This window comes from Hyperolius riggenbachi, chromosome 10 (assembly GCF_040937935.1).
Source record: "Hyperolius riggenbachi isolate aHypRig1 chromosome 10, aHypRig1.pri, whole genome shotgun sequence".
Classification (NCBI taxonomy): Eukaryota; Metazoa; Chordata; class Amphibia; order Anura; family Hyperoliidae; genus Hyperolius; species Hyperolius riggenbachi.
In genome coordinates this window covers 195,824,776-195,849,829 of record NC_090655.1, presented here as the reverse complement: position 1 = coordinate 195,849,829, position 25,054 = coordinate 195,824,776, and the positions used below count along the sequence as shown (strand labels likewise).

Below are 25,054 nucleotides of genomic sequence, written 5' to 3'. Positions count from 1 at the left end.
TGGGGCAGCGCCCCCCCTCCTGATTGGTAGTTTGCTCTGAAATCCACTGTATACCTGACAGCAACTGATATAGTGAAAAAGGGCCCTAAGGCTTTCAGCTTCCTGAGAGACGAGTCTAAGATCTTGTAAGAAATGGAAGGAATTGTTGTTAGAAGAAAATGGTGAGCTTCTGAGAGGAACTGACGGCGAGATAAATATGTACCGCATTTTTCAGCATATAAGACACACTTTTTCTCCCCAAAAAATGGGGGGAAAAAGTCCCTGCATCTTATATGCCGAATACAGGGAGTCCCCAACTTATGAATGCCCACCGATTAGAACCACCGACCCGCTGCAATGTCGGGGACTCCCTGCATTGTACCCCCCATGTGTCTCCCTCTTCCCCCTGTATAATTATCAGAATAGGCAGCTCAGCTCACCTAATCCGCAATGATCAGAGACCTCTCCTCCCCTTCACTGTGCCTCTAGTGTCAGCTTCTGCTTATGACACTATGGGCAGAAGCTGGCACTAGAGGCGTAATAAAGGAGACGTCTGTAATCGTTGTGTATTAGATAGGCTTCCCCTGTCCTCTCCACCTTTCAGGAGCCAGCGCTGTCAGCTGCAGAAGATTGGACATGTAAATGTTTACCTTCCCCGGTCCAGCAATGGTGCAGTAGCGGCTTTCTGATTGGCTCTGGTGAAAATAGCAGAGCCCGGTCAGGTCCGCTCTACTGCGCTCAAGCCACAGTCGACAAGCTTGTTGGCTTTTATTTGGGGGCTGCCAGCGCTAGATCCCTGGGACTTAAAAGGATGAGGGAAGCCTCATTAGAATCCAGAGGCTTCCCAATCCCAAGGTAAGTCCCCAGGGGCACTTTTTTTGTTACAGTGTCTTTAAATTATTTTACTTGGTTCCGGTTCACTTTAAGGTAGCATGTAGTATTTCATTTGGTAGTTTAAGGAATCATGCCATATATCATTTGGTGGATTACTGCAGACAATGGAAGCCAGATCTGATAGCAATTTTTATTATACTGACAAGCGCAAGTCCAAGCTGCATAAAATTAAAGTAAACCTGAGATGAGGACTTCATAAAAAAAAATACATACCTGGGGCTTCCTCCAACCCCTCCAGGCTCATTACTCCCACACCGTCCTTCACCTCCTCGTTCATCTAAAATTGGCCCTGGAAAGTCCTCTGGGTCCAACTGCGCATGCACGGCCCAGCCGAGAGCACTCCCCTGTCTCGCTTTCTGCATCTGCGCAGTACTACATAGTACAAAGTTTTGGCTCCATACCAACTTTCTGCTTTTTTTTTTTTTACATTTAATTTTTATTGAATTTTTCATATATAAACATTCACCAACTTTCTACTTTACTTGAAATATGCAAATAATTTGAATATGATGCAGATTGCAGAATAATGCAACTTTTACAGCAAGTCTATGCATCTACAAAATGTTACTTTCACTGAAAATTTGCTTTCACTGCAAGATTTGATTAGTCTATTTTATAATCGGTTTTCATGATAATTAACATAATTCTGTATCATAATAATTAGCATGATTCTCAATCATCTCAAATTTATTTATTATTTATTTTTTTATCTAAATGACATCCCTACTGCCTAATGTGGTCTTTGATACATTTAGATTTGGGCAAGACATTTAATACACAGTTCAAATATAGATAGTACTGGCGTGTAGCTTTGAAAAAAAAAAAATAGCTGGCAGTCTATGGGTTAACACCTTTCTGTAACCTCTCAAATAGCTACTTGTTATCGACAGCTCTAAAGGCTCATACACACATCAGACTATAGTCTTTGGAAAATGAAAGATCACAGACCAATCTTACCACCTTTCATGTAGTATGAGAGCCATACCTTCACAGTCTTTTCTATGGAGCTGAACTCCCCATCAGAAAAAAATCTTTGCAAGATGCTGCACACACAGATGCTGTACAGACACAAAAGATCTGTTCCTGCCAAAGATCTGTTCCTGCCAAAGATCTGTTCCTGCCAAAGATCTGTTCCTGCCAAAGATCCGTTCCTGCCAAAGATCCGTTCCTGCCAAAGATCCGTTCCTGAAAATTGCATTCATAGTCTATGAGATCTGCAGATCATACACACCTTGTTTAACCCCCTTGGCGGTATGAAAAATACCGCCAGGGGGAAGCGCAACAGTTTTTTTTTTTTTTTTTTTTTTTTTTATCATGTAGCGAGCCGAGGGCTCGCTACATGATAGCCGCTGCTCAGCGGCATCCCCCCAGCCCCGCCGATCGCCTCCGGCGATAGGCGATCAGGAAATCCCGTTCAAAGAACGGGATTTCCTGGAGGGCTTCCCCCGTCGCCATGGCGACGGGGCGGGATGACGTCACCGACGTCACTGACGTCGGGACGTCATTGGGAGTCCCGGGCCACCCCTCGGCGCTGCCTGGCACTGATTGGCCAGGCAGCGCTGGGGTCTGGAGGGGGGGGGGGGGCCGCGCCGCAGCAGATAGCGGCGATCGCAAAGGGGCCGGCGGCGATCAGAGTGCTGGCGCAGCTAGCAAAGTGCTAGCTGCGTCCAGCAAAAAAAAAATTATTAAAATCGGCCCAGCAGGGCCTGAGCGGCACCCTCCGGCGGCTTACCCCGTGTCACACACGGGGTTACCGCTAAGGAGGTTAACTGATATTCATCTGCAGATCAGACAATCATCTGCAGATCTGAAAATCCATCCTGGTGGATCTGATCTGCAGATGACTGTCTGTTAAACAAGGTGTGTATGATGATCTGCAGATCTAGACTATGAATGCATTTTGCAGGAACGGATCTTTAACAGGAACAGATCTTTTGCAGATACTGATCTTTTGCATGTCTACAGCATCTTTGTGTGCAGCATCTTGCAAAGATTTCTGTCTGATGGGGAGTTCAGCTCCATAGAATAGACTGTGTAGGTATGGCTCTCATACTACATGGAAGGGGGTAAAATTGGTCTGTGATCTTTCATTTTCCAAACACTATGGTCTGATGTGTGTATGAGCCTTAAGCTGGAGATAAAATACCAAACATCTCACTTGTTTTACTGCATGTGTTATCCTTTGTGAATTGACACTTAGGCCCCATTCACACTAGAGCGTTTTACCGGCGATCTCGGCAAAACACTAGCGCTTTTTAAAGCGCTAGTGCAATAATAATCTCACTTGGGCGATTTGTGTTAATCGCCGGCGATTAACACAAATCGCCCCCCAAAAATGTGTGTCCTGCATCATTTTATTAGGATTCCCGGCGATCGCTTTTAGTGCTATAGAAGCGCTAATCGCAATCGTGGAAAAATCGCTGCAGTGTCCAGTGATTTTTCCGCATTAATCGCGGAAAAATCACTCCCACAAAACTTTTGCGCTTTTAGGTTAACTCACTAGTTGGTAATTTTAGTTTTCCATGTAGTAACCACCTCAATCAGTAAAATAATTTGTTTTCTGCTTTACCGCATATGATTACGTTTTGCGCATTAAACCCAAAGTCTAGGGGGCTCCCAATACACATGCTAGATTTTCCCCTGAGATCATCTTAAAGGACAACCAAGGTGACAGTGCCAAGAACACAAATATGCAAGTGACAGTTTCTGTCCAGGTCGGGACTGAGTCGGACTGGGTCAGACTATAGCATAACCCTCACCGATAAGCAATTACAGCCATTATATCAGTAAATGGCTTCTGAGAGCAGGAAAGAGATAAAAAAGGGTCATTAATTCACAGATTTGCGCTCTGGCATAATTCAATGAAGGTGTAATTGAGCAGAAACAGTATGAACGTAAAAATTAGATTTAAATATAAAATAAAACTGTGGGATATCTAAAAAGTTATTTTTAGGAGGAGGAGGAGGATAGATACAATTGTTTTTTTCATGTGTTTATTTTCATCTCTGATGTCCTTTAATCAGATGCCCCTCCCTAGTTTAATTCAGTGTGCATCAGCACACTGACAGTAAGGTCCCAATACAGTAAGGGCCCATTCACACTAGATCGCTTTGACGGCGATTTCAGCAAAACGCTCAAACGCTAGCGCTTTTGAAAGCGCTAGTGTAATAAAACACTATGGGCCCATTTTTACTTGGGCAATTTGCTAAAATCGCCGCAAGTCGCCCAAAATCGTGAAACGCAAACGCGTAGCCTGCCCCATTTTCAGGCAATTTTCCGGCGATCGCGTTTGTGCTATAGAAGCGCTAAACATGATCGCAGAGAAATCACTGCACTGTCCAGTGATTTTTCCGTGTGAAATCGTGTGAATGGGCCCTAAAAGGTTTTTGCTTTGTTTTTTTGTACTCACTGTAATATCCCAGAGGCGCTATTTGTGCTACTGAAGAGCTACTGTTTGTCCCCTATCTTATTGCCTGATGAAGTGGGCTGTGCCTGCGAAACGCGTTGCATCTTTTGGGGTACCAATAATAAATGTATTTGTTTAATTCAGACAGTACTTTGAGTCTGCTTTCTGTAAGTCCACCACTACTTCCCAGCAAATTTTAAAACTTGTATTACCCTGTATTAATCTGAGACACAACTATGCGCTTTGAACCCTATGGGAGAAAAGCGCTTTACAAATGTTATTGTATTGTATTGTACCTTTTATCCAGCTGGCACCTCTGTTCTCTTACGATAATACTGTGTCCACCCCTGGTGGAGGGTTGACCTACCCCTACTTTTCTGATCTACAGAGAGCGACATCATATGGAGGCTGCCATATTTATTTCCTTTTAATCAATACCAGTTGTCTGGCAGCCCTGGTGGTCTATTTCTCTGCAGTAGTATCTGAATAACACCAGAAACAAGCATGCAGCTAGTCTGGTCAGATCTGACTTTAAATTCTGAAACACCTGATCTGCTGCATGCTTGTTCAGGGGCTATGGCTAATAGCATTAGAGGCAGAGGATGAGCAGGGCTGCCAGGCAACTGGTATTGCTTAAAAGGAAATAAACATGGCAGCCTCCATATACCGCTCTCTTCAGTTCCCCTTTAATCCTGAGTGAGGACAGGTCTAATCTCCTCACCTGCATCTACAGTGGTTGCCTAAGGCCCCATACACACATCAGACCATAGTCTTTTGAAAATGAAAGATCACAGACCAATCTTACCACCCTTCATGTAGTATGAGAGCCATACTCTACACAGTCTTTTCTATGGAGCTAAACTCCACATCAGAAAAAAATCTTTGCAAGATGCTGCACACACAGATGCTGTACAGACACAAAAGATCAGTATCTGCAAAAGATCTGTTCCTGCCAAAAATCCATTCCTGCAAATTGCAATGATAGTCTATGAGATCTGCAGATCATCATACACACATGATTTAACTGACATTCATCTGCAGATCAGATCCACCAGGATGGATTTTCTGATCTGCAGATGATTGCTTGATCTGCAGATGAATGTCAGTTAAATCATGTGTGTATGATGATCTGCAGATCTCATAGACTATCATTGCAATTTGCGGTGTGGCCAAAAAGTAAAATTACACACACATACATTATTATATGTAAAAATAAATACATTTTTATTATGCAGTGACCTCGCTCCCGCTGATGTCACCAGGAGTGTACGGCGCAGGCACAGACCATACTGGGCCTGCACAATACACTCCTGGTGCCATCAGCGGGAGCAAGGACACGGCAACGCAGGCGCAGTGGTTTTTAAGACTTTAAAGTCTGAAATTCCAGAAGTGAACTGGAGGCGGAGCCGGAGCATCGGTGAGTGGCTGCGCAGGCACAGGATGTCTGCGGGGGACCATTAGGAGCCCCAGGTAAGTTCAACTCATTTTCCCCCAACCCCCTACAGTATCCCTTTAAGTGAGGTTTGTAAATAGTATGGGCACCTGGGGCTTCTTCCAGTCCCATATAGTCCTCCTGATCCTTCACAGTCAATCAGCTCTGTTCCATTCAGCTGCTGTGACGACCCCACCCCCCCAGAAGCTGGCCGGGTACAACCATGATCGAGGATGCATGCAGCTTTCGGAGGGGACAGTTTCTGAATGGAACAGAGCAGAGCAACGGACAACTACAGGGGGCTGGAAGATGCCCTAGATCTGCGATAGCTAACCTTGGCACTCCAGCTGTGACAAAACTACAAATCCCATCATGCCTCTACCTCCCCGAGTTATGCTTAGAGCTGATAGAGTATTTTAGTTCCACCACAGCTGGAGTGCCAAGGTTAGCCATCACTGCCCTAGATAAAGTTGAACTGTTGAAATTGCTTTCAATTTAGGTTCCTTTTAAAGTCGATCCGAGGTGAACTTTTACTCATTGCATAATTGTGTTCCTTTCCTATTGTTTATAGGGCATTCCTCAAGCCAAATACTTTTTTGTTTTTGTTTTAATACTCCAATTCCCTATAAACTAAATAAATCACGCCCACAGGTTTTCAGAGAGCCTTGGCAGTAGCAAGGGCTCATTGGAGCTCAGTCTGGGCAGTGGGAGGAGGCGGCGTTACTAGCCATTGATTTCAGAGGCAGAGGGGAGGAGGGGGGGGGGATTAGGTTTTTTTCACAGTCTGAGTATTGATGGTGCAGATAAGCCTGCCTCTGTGTTTACAACCAACATGGCTGCTGTCATTGTATCACAGGAAGAAATAATCATTTTCTATTAAATCTGTTTGCAGCTAGATTTGCTGTGTAAACTATCTAAACTTTAGATAACATATATAGACAAGTTACTTGTTATAGTTCGTTTTTCATCTCGGATCCGCTTTAATTACTTTCAGAGGGCTGCTCCTTAGTTCCCTATGTACTGTAAATGTGCACCTCCATCTTCTGAAAGTGCAGCTCATAGTTGCAGTGGAGGTAGTGTTGCTGTGTCCACTGCTGTGCACACTGCCAAATGTAGCACATTATCTCACATTAAAATATTACATCTCCTGGCATGCATTGTGGCAGCCAGGGCATCACATTCACTGCTGCAGCTATGAGCTGCAATATTTTCAAAAGATGTCATAGACAGACTCATCCAAACAGTATTTATATGCTACGGTGCATACACATAATCTTGTTTGGGTAAATGTACCGCTTTCATGTCGCACGCACGCACGCACACACACACACACACACACACACTTACTTCTGTTGTTACTTTTATTTGTTAAGAATGACTTATTCATGAATGAAGGTGCGTCTTGAGGGTGAATGAAGGTGAATCTTGCTGCGCAAAACTTGTAGGCTTGAGAAGATGCATGTTTATGCGCCAAAATGAACTTCTCTTTCCAGCTTTCGAACACTCCTTACTCACATACATACCTGATCTAGCAAACGATCAACACTTCCATCAGGGAAATATCATTTACGAGATTAATGTAAGACTAAGATAAGAAGAAGCATTTTTCCCCCCATTTGCATCTATTAATTACTGTATATTCATACAGTTGCTCATATCCAAACCGTGAATTGAGAATTTTAGAATTGATTATTTTCTGCCTGTTGTATTGCATAATTCCCAAATGCTAATGAACCAAACACTTTGAATGCTGCTTCCATCAAAATTAGTGTCACAAGCCCAAGCTCCCACAAAAAAACAAAAACATAACAAATAAGTTTGTCAGGACTACTTCCCAAAATTCGTTCTGTTAATGACAAAGTAATGCTAAGGTCCTTTCCCCACTTGTGTGTTGAGGTTCACGCAGGAACATTATCCCTTGTTTCCAACTCTGTATTACGTTTCAATACAGTAAAGCAACGTATGGTTGCATACCACTTTGCATAAACGTAGCGCAATTCCATTCATTATCATGAATAGCGCACAAGTGGGGAAGGGCACTAAGTGCAAATTTGAGCTTTTACTTGGTTCTGAAAATTCTTATTTGGCTGTAAACTAAAATGGACTGGGAATGATGTAATGTAAGAGGGCTAACAGACAACCAGAGCAAAGGTGAAGCATTGTTCCAAAGGAACCAGAATGAAACAAATGATTCTGATTGATTGCCTCAAGCAACTTCTTCACTTTTGCCACAGTATTCTACCAACTTTTCTTGATAAATCAGTCCCGATGTTTGTCTACCAACTATGGACATGTATTAGATAACTGGTTTTACCCATAACTAGAGCCAATAACACATAAAACAACTTGCATGAAAAGGAAACGGTACTTATAAAATGCTTAAAAAGAATTTATTTTGCGTCAAGCACTCATTTGATCGGTCCACATACAAAAATGATGACATGCTCATAAGTAGCAGCAATAAAAAGGAAGGAAATCTGCCGATGGTTTCCCATCAGTACACTGTCTCAAACAAAAATGGGGTAAACTTGTATCCACTGCCAATATAGAATTTGTTTTGAAACTCCACCCTGCATAAGAAAGAGAAATGACACAACATGAATGACCAAGAAATGCTGTTCTTAGAAACCAAATGTGAAATAAATATTTTCTGAGTGTACATTTTTAGTGGGATGTTCACATAACTACGTTTGCTGTTTCTTTATTGACAATGTTGATTCTTGTATTATCTGCTCGTCAGGATATTTGATGCGGGCAAGACTTGTTTTCCCTCAAGGTTAATTGTCTGCAGGTTGGTCGGGAGCAGGGTTTCCCAACCCTGTCCTCAAGGCCCACCAACAGTGCATGATTTGTGGAAATCCACAGAGGTAGGTAATCAGCTCTGCTAAGACACTAATTACCTCACCTGTGAGTGTTTGTGGTTTTCGACAAAACATGTACTGTTGGTGGTACTTGAGGATGGGGTAGGGGAACTCTGAGAATCCGTTAAATGGAAGGATCTAAACTGAGCTGACCAGAGGGGTGAGCAATAACGGCAGCTCCAACGAGATAAAAAGAGGCCTCCTACTACAACATGGATTAGCCTGAGTCGCGTCAGGAAGGTAAATCTGCCGACGTGACTCTAAAGCTGTAAAAGAAATTGGCTGTGTAAAGAAAGAAATGTAATCTGCCACAACAGATGTTCCTAAGTATGATACACATACAAATATTAATATTATAGTGGCAAAAAACAAAGAAATTAGCAATAGTGCCCCTTTAAGTGTGAAAGGTGCCAAAGAAAAACATGGGCATTACGTATCAGTTTTCTTTCAGTTATAACTGAGAGCAACTGATTAAGTGTAAAAGGGCCCTTAGGGCGGGTTTCCATTTGCGAAGTGATGCGAGTGTGGTTACGTAGCCGCATCGCATCACTTCCGCATCTCCAATGCGGAAGTGTATTGAAGAGATGGGACATGGCTGCGGGCGGATGCGGCCGTGCGAAAATCTGCAGCATGCTGCAGATTATCGGATCGCACCACTCCACACACCATGCACGCAGTGGAAAAACTGTTCCACTGGCGTGCATGTGTTTCAGCACAACTGCGGTGCGATGCGGCTATGTAGCCGCATCGCACCGCTCCTAGTGGAAACGAGCCCTTAGGCTTTGCACACTTAGGTATTACCACTGAATGCTTAGACAGACTGTTCAACAGCCCACTGACTATGGAAAGCACTAACAGTAACAAAAGAGACAGTAGAAAGGGATATTTTCCTCTATACAGCATACAAGAATGTACTGTATGTATAACTTCACAGTTTCAATGACAAGTCATGTACATAGGTATAGGGCCCAACATGTATTATCTGCAAGAAGGACTCAGCATGGTGGAACAGAGATAAATTGAATCACCTACTGGGATTCAGTAGAGTTCTATCCTTTCTGGATTTTGGCCATGTACCCAAGTTCCTACACCTTACTAGTGCAATATTGCTGGATAAAAACCCCACGATCAGAGCAAGACATAGATATTATTATTATTATTGATTTATAAAGCGCCAACATATTCTGTGGCGCTGTACAAAGTAAGAAACAAACATGGGGTACATAATAATACAGACAATGCTATACACCAAAATACAAGATACATACCGTATTTTCCGCCGTATAAGACGCTCCGGAATATAAGACGCACCCAAGTTTGGAGGGCAAAAACCAGGGAAAAAAAAAAAATACTAAACCTGGTGCGTCCATATTCCAGGAGCGTCTTGTACATGTCCTCATGTGTGTCCTCATGTGTGCTCCTGTGCTTTCCATATCCCCATGTGTCCTTCTGTGTGTCCTCATGTGCCCCATGTGTCCTCCTGTGCCCCCCATATGTCCTCCTGTGCCCCCCATGTGTCCTGTGTGTCCTCATGTGCCCCCCATGTGTCCTTCTGTGCCCCCTCATGTGTGCTTCTGTGCCCTCCATATGTCCTCCTGTGCTCCCATGTGTCCTCCTGTGCCCCCCATGTGCCCTTCATGTGTCCCTCATGTGCCCCCATGTGTCCTTATGTGCCCCCTCATGTGTGCTTCTGTGCCCTCCATATGTCCTCCTGTGGCCCCCAATGTGTCCTCATTTGCCCCTTATGTCACCTCTGTGCCCCCCATATGTCCTCCTGTGGCCCCCAATGTGTCCTCATTTGCCCCTCATGTCACCTCTGTGCCCCCAATGTGTCCTCATTTGCCCCTCATGTCACCTCTGTGCCCCCCATATGTCCTCCTGTGGCCCCCAATGTGTCCTCATTTGCCCCTCATGTCGCCTCTGTGCCCCCCATGTCCTCCTGTGGCCCCCAATGTGTCTCCACTTGCCCCTCATATCGCCTCTGTCCCCCCCATGTGTCCTCCTGTGGCCCCCTGCCTTCCTCCCTCCCTCCCACCCGAGTTTTCTGATCCTCCCGTCCGTCCCCGAGTGTCAATAGCGGCAACTTACCTTTCACATGCTCCCGCGCCGATCCCACATAATTGCGCTGCCCCCGCTAGCATGCGCTCCCTCCCCCTTGTGGATCTGGCCCCCCCGGGTGTGTAAAGTAGCGGCAGCTTACCTCCACGATGCGCCCGCGATGACTGGAGACATCCCTTTCCCCAGCACTTCGTGCTCTAGTGACTGGCTTGAACTGATGACGCACAGTTCAAGCCAGTCACTAGAGCGCGAAGTGCCGGGGAGAGGGATGTCTCCAGTCATCGCGGGCGCATCGTGGAGGTAAGCTGCCGCTACTTCACACACCCGGGGGGGCCAGATCCGCAAGGGGGAGGGAGCGCATGCTAGCGGGGGCAGCGCAATTATGTGGGATCGGCGCAGGAGCATGTGAAAGGTAAGTTGCCGCTATTGACACTCGGGGTCGGACGGGGGGGATCAGAAAACTCGGGCGGGAGGGAGGGAGGGAGGAAGGCACCCAAGCAGGCACTGAAAGGCAGGGAATCCCCGACATGGCGGCGGGTCGGCGGTTCGTATCGGTGGGCGTTCGTAAGTCGGGGATTCCCTGCCTTTGCCGTATAAGACGCAGGGACTTTTTCTCCCTATTTTTGGGGGAGAAAAAGTGCGTCTTATACGGCGAAAAATACGGCAATTAGTGACAAAATACAAAGAATGATACAAAAGCAAATTATAGAATTAGGAATGACAGTGATAAAATTAACATGATGAATAACATGTATGATGGTTAGCAAGACACAAAAGGGGGAGAGAACCCTGCCTTTGCGGGCTTACAATCTAAAGGGAATGGGGGGAAACAAGAGGAGGGGGTAGTATGCAGCAAATATATAGAGGCTGTGTGTTTCAAGATACCTAGTAGGAGTGCAATTTGGTCTTAGGACAAAGGGAAGTGGCCTAAGGTAGCGCATATGCTTGTCGGAACAAGTGTGTTTTTAGAGAGCGTTTAAAGGCAACAAAGGTTGGCGAGTGACCTCCAGGTGCCTGCTGCTTGCTTGTGCAAGACACGCAGAGTGGAGTTTCTCTCAGCCATTACTCCTCACACAAACAGCCAGTTACTGGCTCCAAGAGCTCCTGCAGCCTTTGGCTTACAAGTGTAAAGCATACAGAGCTGCGTGGAGTATTATAGGCACAAACTTGATCCCTCCTGCACATCCAAGACACCTCTGTGCAGACACTCCTATGCATAAATGTGGCCGCCTATAGCGGTAGGTAGCATCTGCGAGGAGTGGAAATGCATCTGATCCAGGACTGAAGTTCAGTGGACGGAGGAGCATATGTGCCAGTACATCTTGTGGAGGAAGATCGCTGGAAAGACCTGGTCCCCGGTTCTGAGTGGGACAAAAGCTCTTCAGCCGACCAACCCATATGGGCTAATCGGCAAAAATCTCAGGTGAGATTATTCCACGGGTGGCTAACCAGTTTTCTCAAATTGTCTATTGAGTGCGCTCTCCCCTTCCTTTTTACCCCCCTTGTCCTTTACAGATATCTTCACCACCCAGAGTGGCTTTTAAAGGAGCAGCACCAACTAACATACTTTGTCTATACTTTACATCGGTATTGCCAAGATCGCTCCCTCTGTCGAGTACAGAGGTCAAACAACCCTTTCTTCCTCAGAGTAAAACCCTGACGCATTAATTTTAGCAGATGGGCATGAGTAAAGTGCCATTATACCCCTTAAAGGGAAGGTTCAGGGACGCCTTGAAAAAAATAAAAATCCATATCCACTTTCCTGGGGCTTCCTCCAGCCCGTGGCAGGCAGGAGGTGCCCTCGCCGCCGCTCCAGAGGCTCCCGGTCGTCTTCGGTGGCCGACCCGACCTGGCCAGGCCGGCTGCCAGGTCGGGCTCTTCTGTGCTCCAAAGACGGGCTCTTTTGCGTCCCACGCGGGCGCGCTGACGTCATCGGACGTCCGCCGGGCTGTACTGCGCAAGGCGTCCCTGAACCTTCCCTTTAAAGTGAACCTTAAGTGAAAAAAAAAAACGAGCTCCACTCACCTGGGGCCCCCCTCAGCCCCCTGCAGCCGACCGGCGCCCTCGACGCGTCTCTCCTCGATCCTCCTGGCCCCGTCGGCGACCACCTCCGGCCTCGCCGTCAGGACCCGACAGGCTGGGAACGCGAGTGATTCTTTGCGTTCCCAGCAACAATAGATATCAGTAACTGCAAAAGTTAATGGAAACTGTAACATGGGATCCTGCTTCTAAAGTTATTAGAGGATTCAGTCTCGTCATCCACTCAAAACCAACAGATGAGATCCTCTTTTCAGAGTCACTTTCTAATTTAAGTTAAGTAGTAAAGAAAGGTAACTGTGAACTCACCAGTGTAAACGGAGGGCATGTAAAAAGGCTGAGAGGCCCTCCATAACAAGCAGGATAGCCACTGTCAGAACTGCAAAAAAGGCAAAAGCGAACACGAGAACAATACTCCATGTGAAATAAGGTTTGTTGAAACCAAAATCCATGACCATGCGCCACAAAACTTCCGACAACTCTGCCAGGAGGAAGAAAGAGATTAGAAGAAATGTGTATGCCTGCTATTCATCATGTACAGCGCACCTGTCTCAGATCAATATAAAGCTTACAATAGCAAATGTAAATATTTTGAGTAGTTTACAGTCAATTATGATTTTTTCTATTGTTTGCCAAACTAAAGTTATTTAGTCTGAAATAATAAATTTGCAACTGTGCTTTCAATAACTCTATATTGAGGAGTCTTCCCTTTAACCCTTTTAGATGGTAAAATGGTAGGAAAAAAAAGCCAGCCACTAGATGCTGCCGGGAGGCTACAAGCAGCAGGACCAGTGCAAATGACTGCGGCACTCTAGACATTACACATCGATTCCAAGTAGTAGAAGAAAGAGAAGCACTGCATCTATAAAATGTACCTTTAGGGTTCTGAAGCACTGCGGTAGCGAGGCGATATGGAACAATCGCACCACAGCCGTAAAGTCACACTGTGCGTTATAAAAATACTGAACATGCGACTTCTGGTGCACTTCCAGGAAAACACAGAGAAACTCACTGCAGCTTGGGCATTATTTCTGTGTGGCATGTCTCGTAGACTGCAATGGCCACTGTGACTAGTTGCAGCGGGGAGAGAACCGTGATGCTGTGAGTGTAAAAAGGGTCTTATTGCCTACTGGGTATAAAAAAAATAAATAAAAAATAATAATTATAGGGATAAGCAGCGGGGTGCAGACTTGCACGCTACACGCGATTCCGATTTTTTTTCTTCCGATTAAAACAATGCTGCTACGATTTTTAATCGGTATCAACAATCGGATTGTATAAAAATCACATCGGAATCGCATGTAGTGTGCAAGAGGCCTCTCAGTGGTTTTGCGGTAACTTACTGCTTTGTAGGCCTAGGCCCTTTTTCTTCACCTCCACGGGCTAACCTGACATATGTATTGCAGGTGTATGGCATATTGTACCAAATGAAGATATACCTGTATTGCTGGATGTTTTCATACCATGTTCAAACTATATATGTATTTTAGATTATAATTTTTTTTCTATTTGCCATTACATTGTATTATTTTTACATTATCTTGTTCTTCCTACCTACAAAACATTCTTGGCTAACAGTACACAAATATCCTCTTTTCCTGCTGATTCTAGCTGAATGGACTTTGTGAGCTTACACTGTAGCTGAGGAATATCTTCTGTTTTGAGCTGCATCGAGTCCTCTACTTGGATGCTTGTTAGGTACATTGCAGCACTAGTACATCTATTACTATTTTTATACAACAAACATTTAAGAAAGTCATTTAATAGTCACTTTGTTTTAGAATTGGATTCTCTACATTGATCGCCTCATGTTATTAGCTTTTCCCTTGAGCTTCTCTGAAAGCACCACCTAACTCTCCCATAGCCAAACCTTTTGAACCTCCATGGTATAATGAATAAGGAGGGTCTTGTTTAAAGTGAATATTCAGCCTGAAAACTAATTTGCAGGGGTCATCCTGTAAGGCAAAGTTATAAATTACCTGCACGGTCTTGTCCCCTGAAGTCCTCCCCAAAGCCCCCTTTCAGTTCATAAGAATAACCATTCTGCTTTCTCTATCTTGATACAGAAAACAGAATGTTTTTTCAGGGGGTGGAGTTATGTCCTGGAAGCCTGCTGATTTGATGGTTTCAGAGACAGCTTCAGGGTAGAAAACACTGCAGGTAATTATAACTTGCAATCAATGAGAACGAGAGTCTGGCACTGCAGTGCAATTTGCGGATTTAATAGGCAGAGGACACATATGAATAGTACATACCTTTGTTGCTGGACTTGTATATAAGGAACAGAGGCCCAAAAGTATAAAATTAGATTAAATGAGCTTAAAAACCAGCTTAATTGGCAAAAATGAAGGAGGAAGTGGTGGTCTTACCTCCCTCAAGCAGACACGACAACGACTGCGATTCGCAGGCTCAATCCCGCTTCATCAGGCAATACAGGGAGGAGTATCAAGCGATCTGCACAAGGATTCAAGTTACGCGTAACTTAAAACCTTGTGCAGATCGCTTGATACTCCTCCCTGTATTGCCTGATGAAGCGGGATTGAGCCTGCAAAAGGCGTTGCAATTTTTTTGGAGTTTCTAATAAATGTGTTTGACTGTCTGAATCGCAGTCGTTGTCGTGTCTGCTTGAGGGAGGTAAGACCACCACTTCCTCCTTCATTTTTGCCAATTAAGTTGGTTTTTTAAGCTCATTTAATCTAATTTTATACTTTTGGCGCCTCTGTTCCTTGTATACAATTTGGAGTCCACCCTTGTTGGAGGGTTGCTACCCTTTTTTCCTGTCTACAGAGAGTGACTTCTTAATCCTGAGTGGGGTCAGGATAATCTCCCCACCTGCCTTTACAGTGGTTGCCTGCTGGTGACCCCGACTTGTGAGTATCTAGCAATACGAATTTATTGCCACCTTTCCCAGTACGTATTACACTATTGGGGCTCTTGGTGTTCCCTGTTTTTATCTCTTTGTTGCTGGACTGCTGGAGCAGAAATGGTCCTACTGACAGGTGAGGTGGATGGCAGTGGGTGCAGGGTGCATCCAGGCAACCTAACGGCCGTTTCACATAGTGGGGCTTCTTCCAAGGATTAAGCGGTTAAGCCTCGGAATAAGCATTGTTCTCATTGATTGCATGTAACTTCCGGCAACCTCCTGAGCACACAGAGCCCATGCTGGTGAGGAGAGCCATCCACCAATTCATCCGCCAGGATATGCACCATACCGCCCAAAGTCTGTTCAACAGCCCAGCCAACCCCTGCAGAGCAAACTACTTTTTTCCTTTTTGACTGCAGTAATTTCTTTGCCTTACAGGAGGACCCCTACAAATTAGTTTTCAGGCTAGATATCCGCTTTAAGAAACGAGTTCAAAAAGGATTGGCAAATTACATCTAAAAGTACTACTGATTACCAGTTCTTTACTGCCTTCGTTTGCGCCATATTTTTTTGTTCTAAAAGAAAATGATAGGCTAACTGTGACAAAAGGACAAGCACAGGAAAACAAAGATTCTTACGTGCATGTGCCAGGCTCAGAGCCCAGAGTCGGAGGTAGGATGCTGTGTTAGAGATGCAGCCCAGACAGTACTCTATAGTATGTATCATCTGATGCATGAACACTTCAGCGGCGTCAAACTGTACAGTGAAAGAAAGATATTGTGTGAGACACGATGGATCGTTAACGTGATCACATATCTGATCTCATCCCAAATATTTAGAGCATACCTCTTCAGTGTGATGTTCTCCTGTCTGCGTATGCCCTGTTGAATCTATAGTGTGGTCAGCATCTTCAGCCAGTAGGCCAGAACTTTCTCCATCATTTATTGATCCCTGAAAGCCATAGACAAAGGATACTTGCATTAATAAGTATTATATTGTTTGTCCCTTCTCTACAAGACTGACCTGTCTGTTACTCACTCAACATACGCATGCCATATTGCAACAGGCTGGGTCACCCTACAGTCACTCCCGTTAAATATAGAGGCGATGGGGTTGCGTTTTATAGTAGCATTAGCCAGTTAAAGCAAACCTGTAGCTTTAAAAAAAGAAACTAGATACATACCTAAGTAGAGGAGAGCATCTGGATCGTTTAGAGCAGGGGTCTCAAACTCGCGGCCCGCGGGCCATTTGCGGCCCTCGATACAATATTTTGTGGCCCTCGGCGGCAAAAGCTTCCTTATAGTTCGCTTCAGTGCTCCCAAGTAATCCGCCGCATCCCCGCCGCTAAACGAGGGCTGCAGAGCCCCCAAATCACCCGGGGGGCAATCCACCGGCATTTCCTGGAAGGGGCAGAGCTTTCAGCTTCAGCTCTGCCCATCCTGACGTCAATCGCCGCACGGATCGCAGCCTCTCCCCGCCCCTCTCTGTGAAGGAAGAGTGAGAGGGGCGGGCAGAGGCGGCGATGCAACGCGATTGTGAAATTCCTTATGCGGCCCAGCCTCATCCTGACTTTGCCTCCTGCGGCCCCCAGGTAAATTGAGTTTGAGACCCCTGGTTTAGAGGCTTTCCTTAGCCCGAACTCGACCCCACCACCTCTGACTGGGACCCTCATCTTGTTTGCAGCTACGTTCTCCTCTGTGTATGAGCACAGTTGTGCTGTGCATGTGCAGTAAGCCAAAGCTGCCTGTAAAGAAGGGCCACTTTGGCTTAAGGCGCATGTTCAGCTATCCTCATGAAAGCACAGAACAACCTACTTAAAAGCACTTGTTCAGCCTCCAGTATTTTTAATGTGTACAATAGTAAATGAATGCTGTGCAGGCTTGTACATTTCACAAAAAAATATATATATATATACAGTATATAGCTGTTGGCTCCTCTAGCTACATTTCAGGTCACAGCACAAATTTTATTGGAGAGGAAAACAATACAAGTACCTGTACATGCTAGGTCACTAGCACAGTACTTCTGCTGAACAAAACTGAAGCTACCCTACTTTCACAGAGATGCATTATTAAAGAGGGGTAATCCAGAGGTTCGAAAAGAGTTAGCATCTTACCTGTCTACTGGGCCGCCGTGTGTTTTTTGATTTGCGATGCTGAACATACTGGTAAATCGGATCTCCAAGAAGCAAAATGGGTACACACACAACGGCTATGATCACCAGGACCTTCTGAACAATTTGCTATAAAAGAACACAAAGAGGTTTCATTCAAGAGCACTCAGTAAACTACATGATTTACTTGACTTAATAGAGTTTACACAGGGATAAAAATCTTCTCATGAGTCGGCAAACACAATGTTTAGCACTTATATCAATATTGCAGTATATATCCGTTATTGGTGATACATTCACCAGTTACTTACAGCATTTTCTATGGAAAATTAGGTTTTGTTGTGCACTTTTCAAACACAGACATGTGAGAATATTACACCCTACAAAGATACAGAGGCAACATCAGAGAGACGTAGTCAGTCCAAGATTGAAGTGGACCTGAACTCAGAACTCCTCTCTGCTCTAAAAGATACACAACAGCATAAAAACCTTTAAACTAAGAACATTTCTTTGTTACAGCTGATACAGATCCTTAACCTTCTTGGCGGTATGGACGAGCTCAGCCTGTCCATGTACGCCAAGGAGGATTGCTCAGCCCCTGGAGGGACTTTTTACTTACTTTTTTTTTTTCACAACATGTAGCTAGCACTTTGTTAGCTACATGTTCTGTCCGATCGCCGCCGCTTCCCGCCGATCCGCTGCTACGGGCGCTGTCTCTCCCCCCCCCCCCCGAAACGCCTAGCGCAGCCTGGCGAATCACAGCCAGGCTGCGCAATGGGAAGGATCGGAGCTCCCCATGATGTCAAGACGTCATGTCCGATCATCACCATGGCGACGGGAAAAGCCACGATAGGAAGTCACGCTTCTCGTGGGATCTCGGACGCGTAAGTATGGCCGGCGGGGATTGGGAGGGTGGATGCGGACACCATGGCGTACTGCTGTAGCTAGCAATACGCTAGCTACAGCAAGGGGGAAAAAAAAATATTTAACAAAAACGGTAATGCGTACTTATGTACGCGTTACCCAGAACGCCAGGGAGGTTAAAGAGAACCCGAGGTGAGGTTCTGACAATGCTATCGACGCAGAGGCTGGGTCTGCCTATACAGCCCAGCCTCTGTTGCTATCCAGATCCCCCTAAGTTCCCCCTGCACTCTGCTATCCCCCATAAATCACAGCCGCGCTGTGCAGGCTGTGTTTAAATCTGTACTGTCAGTCTGCTGCTTCCTCCGCCTCCTGCATAGCTCCGGTCCCCACCCGCGTCCCTTCCCTCCAATCAGCGGGGAGGGAAGGGATGCGGGCGAGACCAGAGCTATGCAGGAGGTGGAGGGAGCAGCAGACTGACACTATAGAGGTAAACGCAGCCCGCTGCGACACGCTGCGTGGCGACAGCGTGGCTGTGATTTATGGGGGACAGCAGAACGTGTGGGGGGGGGGGGGGGGGGCTTAGGGTGGATTGGGATAGCAACAGAGGCTGGGCTGTATAGGTAGACCCAGCCTCTGTGTGCAGCTAGTATTATCAGAACCCCACCTCGGGTTCTCTTTAACTAAATCTGCACTGTTTCTACTTCCTGATTCACGGAAGCAGACATATTGTTTACAGCCTGTACTTTCAAATGGGCTTATCTGCTTATCGGCAGTCATGTGACACGGGGAGATCAAATTACAACTAGTGATTAGACACAAATGTAAGGGAAATCACACAGGCTAATACATATAAGGTGTCAAGGAACAGCCGTAAGAAACGCAGGCGAATCGAGAAGATTTGCGCAGTCAATTTTCTGATCGCTTCTTGGTTAGATTTGCCCAGTCATTGCAGCAACAGAATGAAATTCCTTCTTTTCAAAGACAGGTTTTTTTTTTTCTCCTTTTACCAAAATGGCAGGAAGCTTCAGCAGAAGTGTCCCAGGCACCCAGCTGTGCTAAGGGCAGATCCATCAGATAAGTAGCCTGACAGAACCAATTTAGAGGAAGGAGAGTGAGACTCCCCAGCCCCGATCACAGCAGGGAAGCCGACACGTAACCTGCTGTCCTAGCTTCAAAGAGCCTTCACCTAGAACTGACCTGTTGTTACTCCTAGATGTATCTAATATTCCATAAACTGCTATATGTGTCATATTTCCTGTGTTGCCAGGCTGGCAGGCCCTCCAAACTCACAGAGCTGGGCCTTGCCTGGCGCTGGTACTGAAAAACTTTCAGAACATTCTAAAGAAAGGGCTGCCAGTCAGGCAGTTCGAAAGTACCCTGATGATACTACAGGGGTCCTACCCCTAATGTTTGGTATCAGGGTGCAGGGTAAATCGGGACGGACCTGAAAATGTTAGTAAATCTGCCCTGACCTGTACGGTTCTGTGAGATAGAGCCCATATATGGTTAGATATGATTTTTGGTCCCCAGGGGAAGGACTCCTCTCATGTTCTAAGGGGGTGTTCGGTTCCCGCCCTCAATCCCTCCTACTGGATCAGGGGTATAAGAATGGCAGAGGACCCAAAATCAATGTCCTCCACTTTGAACATCATCATGATTACATCCTTGCCAGCTTGAGGAGATGCTGGCACCTGGTTTGTTTGGACTTTGCTACTGAACTGAACTGAACCCAAGAACTTTATGAGTTTTCCCAAAAGGACATATTTCCACGAACTCTAAGTATTTTCTCCCTTCTATTATTGTTTCTATAATTGTTGATTTTATTCATTTTCTATATAAATTAATTATTTATATTGCGTTTTAATAAAACTACGCTAACGTCATTTGTTTATTCAGCTACCCTGCTATTCAGCCGCACAAACTGAAACCTGACTTCTGAAGAGTCGCTACTATTGTCGCTAGACAGAATAGAGTGTGTTTAACCGTTTTATTTGTAGGTCTAGAATCAGCCAGTCAGTGGGCTCCTCTGTCCCATGGTAACAGAGGTGGTGGCAGTTATACCCTGAAATAGTGTGTAATTTGTAATTACCGTAACACACAGGCTCCCTTCTAGTCGGTCTGCGGCCAAATTCCCAGCGGTTTCTGCGCACCGATTGCGACCACAGCTGTCTGTGTGCTGAAACCGATTGGAAGGCATGGTGCGGTCCGGCCACTAGGGGTCCTGTGACACAGTGGCATTTCTGTTATGTTTTCCTTGTGTGCTGTGCAAGAGTTCAGGTGCACTTTAAGACTGGCACCTCTTAAACATTCACCGAACTTTGCTGCCTGTTCAATCCACCTCTCCTTCCACTGTTCCGATGCTGCCCCTCTTTGCCAATTACCCAATCATGCAAAGTTTTCCATAAGTTGTCCCTCCATAAATTTACTCACTAATCTGCAGATACCACCCAACCGGGAGTCTAAGATTAGTATGATGGATATGTATTTTATGGTAAGTTATGGCATAAACTTAGTAAGGTATGTCACAGCTGTGAGGCATCGAGTAGAAGGACACAGCATCATACCACACGGTCTAGTAAAGATGTGTGAAAGTTACCTGTCCATGGTAGAGGTCTCTGTTGCCCGCATTCTGAGTGAAGAGAAACATGTCGATGAAGTGAATGAGTAAACTTGGAGCAGACTGAGCTTCCGTTACATCCCAAGCAAACCACTTGTAGAAAACCATGAACACGAGATAGCCAAAGAGGCACAGGAGGAAGAGCAGCTCCGGGATAGACACCAGAAGAATGCGGTACTTCTGCTTAAAGTGACTGCAAGGAAAACAAGATAATGACTAAATACATGATAATGAAAAAAGCAAAGCAAGTTAGATGTTATAGCGATGTGGAAGGAGGAAATTTCATCTGAATCCAGAGATTGGCTGCTGAAGTAGAATAAGTATTATGTGCTAAATTTGAGTAATCTGAAACAATCACTTGTAATTAATTCAGATGAAAATGCAGAATGTGTACAGGAGTCCTGAAACTTTGTTGCCTACCCTTTAGCGATCTGCCAACTTAGAAGCTACTTCTTCAACTACCACTATAGTTGCCACTGCCAACGGCTGTTAGACACCTGCTCACCTCTCGCCTCCTACTAACCCTCCTCTCTTCAGAAGACAAAATAAACTGCTGTGGCCGAGAGCTGAGTAAGTATTCTGTACAATGATCGTACATAAACTGTTACCCAAAGTAATCCTGCAAGATCATTTCATATAACATTTATCTCACCTATATTCAGCTTTAAAAACAAATCTGAAGCCATTAGCAGAGAGACTTCTTTGTCCTAGTTTTTCTGGGCTCAGTTCTCAGAGAATATTGGGTTACATGAAATTATAACTTATTTTTGTGCACCATATTAGGACTTGCTTGGAATTAAAGGGCACCTGTATTAAAGAAAAAAAATATCGCGACCATACCTACAACATTTTCCAGAAACCCATAACCTCAGTGGCCCCTCAGCGTAGTCGGCCTCCACCCGTTCCAAGCTCCTACTGGGCCCAGTCGGGGAAAGAGTGCATGCTTTGGCCTGCTATGCACACACCCTTTGATCCACTCCAAAATGGCTAAGCACAGCAGTCACGGCTGGGAGTGTTCAGGGTATGCTCGGTTCACATACAGTTGTAGCCACACACGACAGACGCTTCTGGTCACGGCTGTTTTTTAATTTGTATACATGTCTAAAACTGCATTTTCATCTGCTGCCCAGAAAGTGCTGTGGCAAAGCACAGGAGATATCACAGTTTAGGTGTTAATGTTGCATATTACTCAACTTGGCACATGCTATGATTATACGGACTATCCAGATAGCTTCTGTTGACCCAGAACTACTACCCTCTAGATTGTAAGCTCGCAAGGGCATAGATCTCTTCCTAGTGTTTCTTATTCTGTTGTAAGTTATCATATGAACATGCATCGATATTTGTGATATCTCAAACCACGTATCAACTATTTATGTACCGTATTTGTATTGCTGGATGTCCTGATTGTACAGAGTTTTGAACGTTTCATGTATCTATGCTCCCCACTATATGTTGGCACAATTTATATAAAAAATATCATAATATAAAGGGCTCAAAGAAACCAACAAGCCCTTTAACAAAAAAAAAAGTTAAACAATTAAAACAGAAGGTATTTACAATAATTATGCTTTGAGTAAAAAGTCATGGTGCATGAATTGTGAATATGCAAATTATGTTTTTATGCTCCTAAACGCCAGACACACATACAAAACAATTGGTGTATAGTGAGTCTGTAGCCTATGTATTTTACAGAGCTATACTAATCAAACATGCATACAGCCATTTCAATTTGTGTTCCACATCAGTGCAGAGCATGGATTCAGGGCCCATTCACACTAAAAGCACTTTTCGGAGCGCTTTTTGATTGATTAGTGCTTTTTAAAAATCTTTCCCATTCACTTTCATTAAAATCGCAATGAAAATCGCATAAACATTTTCACACAATTTTTACCGCGATTTTAATAAAAGTGAATGGGAGCGATTTTTAAAAAGTGCTAATCAATCAGAAAAGCGCTAATTAATCAGAAAAGTGCTTCTAGTGTGAATGGGCCCTAAATGTGGTTTGATGAGCTAGTGATTAGGGTTGAGCATACTAATTCGGAACGCTGTTCTAAATGATTCCGCTGCCCTCCACTTTGTGTTGTGGCTCTCATATACATCCTGCTTCACAGCTGGAAGGACGACATAGCTCCAGTTTAGTTGAGATTTGAGTTCTGTTCCAAATCATTCAGAATGGCGTTTCAAATCAGACCACTCATCCCTAATCGTGATCCACTTAAAGCAGACCCAAACCAAACATTTTTTTTATTCAAAATATTTAGTTGCACCACTCTGATGCATACAAAGATAATTAACCTTCCTTCAAGCCTATGAGCATTTCAGTGCATGCTTTTCGCCCTTCTCTTTTCATAACTAGGGTTATACAGGTGGCAACCATTAGCAATTCCTCCTTTGCCGGACACCACCTACCCCACCAGTTTGCTGGATTCTGTCTGGCAATATGAAAGGAAGGGAGGGGCTCCTCCAATAAATGTAAAATATTTTATATTTGTTATCATGCAGCTGAAAAAAGGCTGCTATTTATTATTATTATTATTATCATCATCATTTAGAAAATAGATTTTATTTCTGAAATCTTGTAATTTTAATTTGGGTCCACTTTAACGATCCCTTTATTGAGCAAACACCATTTTGTTTTTAAATAAGATCACTAAGGAAGGGCTGGCTAGAGAGGTGAAAAGAGTTATCCTGAAATACGTATCTATAAGCTAAGCTTGGAAGGTCCTGCAACGTTAGTTGGAGGACTGAAGTTCATGGAGTCTCTCCCTGAAGACTCTCCTAGTGCATAGCTGTCACAGCTGTCCCTGGTTAAGAAATCGGAAAGATCTTTTTGCAGCTTATTAAGTCAGGTTGGTATTCTCATGCTACTTACATAAAGTTGAAGATACCGAGTAACACACCAAAGGACATGTGGCAAACTCCAAGAATAACAGACATTTTCATCTTAAAGGAGTTGAGGAATGTAAGGCGATTGGAGGCTAAGCTCCAAATCTGGAATAAAGAAAAATGAATTACATTCAAACAGTCTCAACAAATTTGTACCACAGAGTATTGGGCAAGTAATTAAAGGGGAACTTCAGCCTAAACAAACATACTGTCATCAAGTTACATTAGTTATGTAAATTAGAATAGATAGATAATATAATCTCTTACCCACCCTGTTTTAAAAGAACAGGCAAATGTTTGTGATTCATGGGGGCTGCCATCTTTGTCATGGTGGGAGCCATCTTTTTGGTTGAAAGGAGGTGACAAGGAGCAGGAGACACAGTTCCAACTGTCCTGTGTCCTGATTACCCCTCCCAGCTGCACACGCTAGGCTTCAAATGTCAAAAATTGCACCAAAACAGCAGAACAAGAACAACAATATCAGAAATCCCATCATGCTTTGCACAGCATCAGGGGGGAAAAAAGCCCAGGCAGTTTTCTTCTGTGCAGCTAAAAATGAGGCTTGTATAAGAGAAACAAAGTTCTGATGCTGTGAAACTGTTAAAGAAACACCAAGCCTTTTCAGTGCTGCTGAGTCGATTTTTAGTCCGGAGGTTCACTTTAATATAATTTAACAAACCACCAATGATCAGGGGAGCATTGGATGTCAAAAATGTATCAAAAACCCGGTTTCTGCAGATTTGTGATGCACAAAGGACATAAGAAGTGTAATCACTTAAAGCAAACTTGAAATAAGTTTTTGTTTTTTTTTGAAAAAAAAAAAAAAAAGTTTCACTGACCTGGGGCTTCTTCCAGCCACCTGCAGGCGTCCTGTACCTCGCCAGCAGTCAAAAGAGGGATCCGCACACAGTCTTCAAGGAACAACTTGCTTTTATTGTTCCAATGCACACATAAGACACACCAAATCGTCTCAGCCGACAATCGTTTCGGGGACAATCAGGTCCCCTTTATCAAGGCATAAGCAGACAACATATACGTATG

The 25,054-nt window shown here is 44.5% G+C and overlaps 1 protein-coding gene across 1 annotated transcript in view; it reads right to left on the bottom strand.

The window, feature by feature from the left end:
* Positions 1–8,079: 8,079 nt before the first annotated feature.
* The window catches only part of TCIRG1 (T cell immune regulator 1, ATPase H+ transporting V0 subunit a3), a 71,462-nt gene continuing 54,487 nt past the window's right edge, over positions 8,080–25,054 (bottom strand). The window contains exons 14-20 of the mRNA XM_068255549.1: positions 24,000–24,118; positions 21,104–21,317; positions 17,647–17,772; positions 16,377–16,481; positions 16,169–16,286; positions 12,977–13,148; positions 8,080–8,281 (exon numbers count right to left, since the gene is read on the bottom strand). Coding sequence (XP_068111650.1) covers positions 8,206–8,281; positions 12,977–13,148; positions 16,169–16,286; positions 16,377–16,481; positions 17,647–17,772; positions 21,104–21,317; positions 24,000–24,118 — 930 coding nt within the window. The 3' untranslated portion in view covers positions 8,080–8,205. The remainder of the gene's footprint in view (positions 8,282–12,976; positions 13,149–16,168; positions 16,287–16,376; positions 16,482–17,646; positions 17,773–21,103; positions 21,318–23,999; positions 24,119–25,054) is intronic.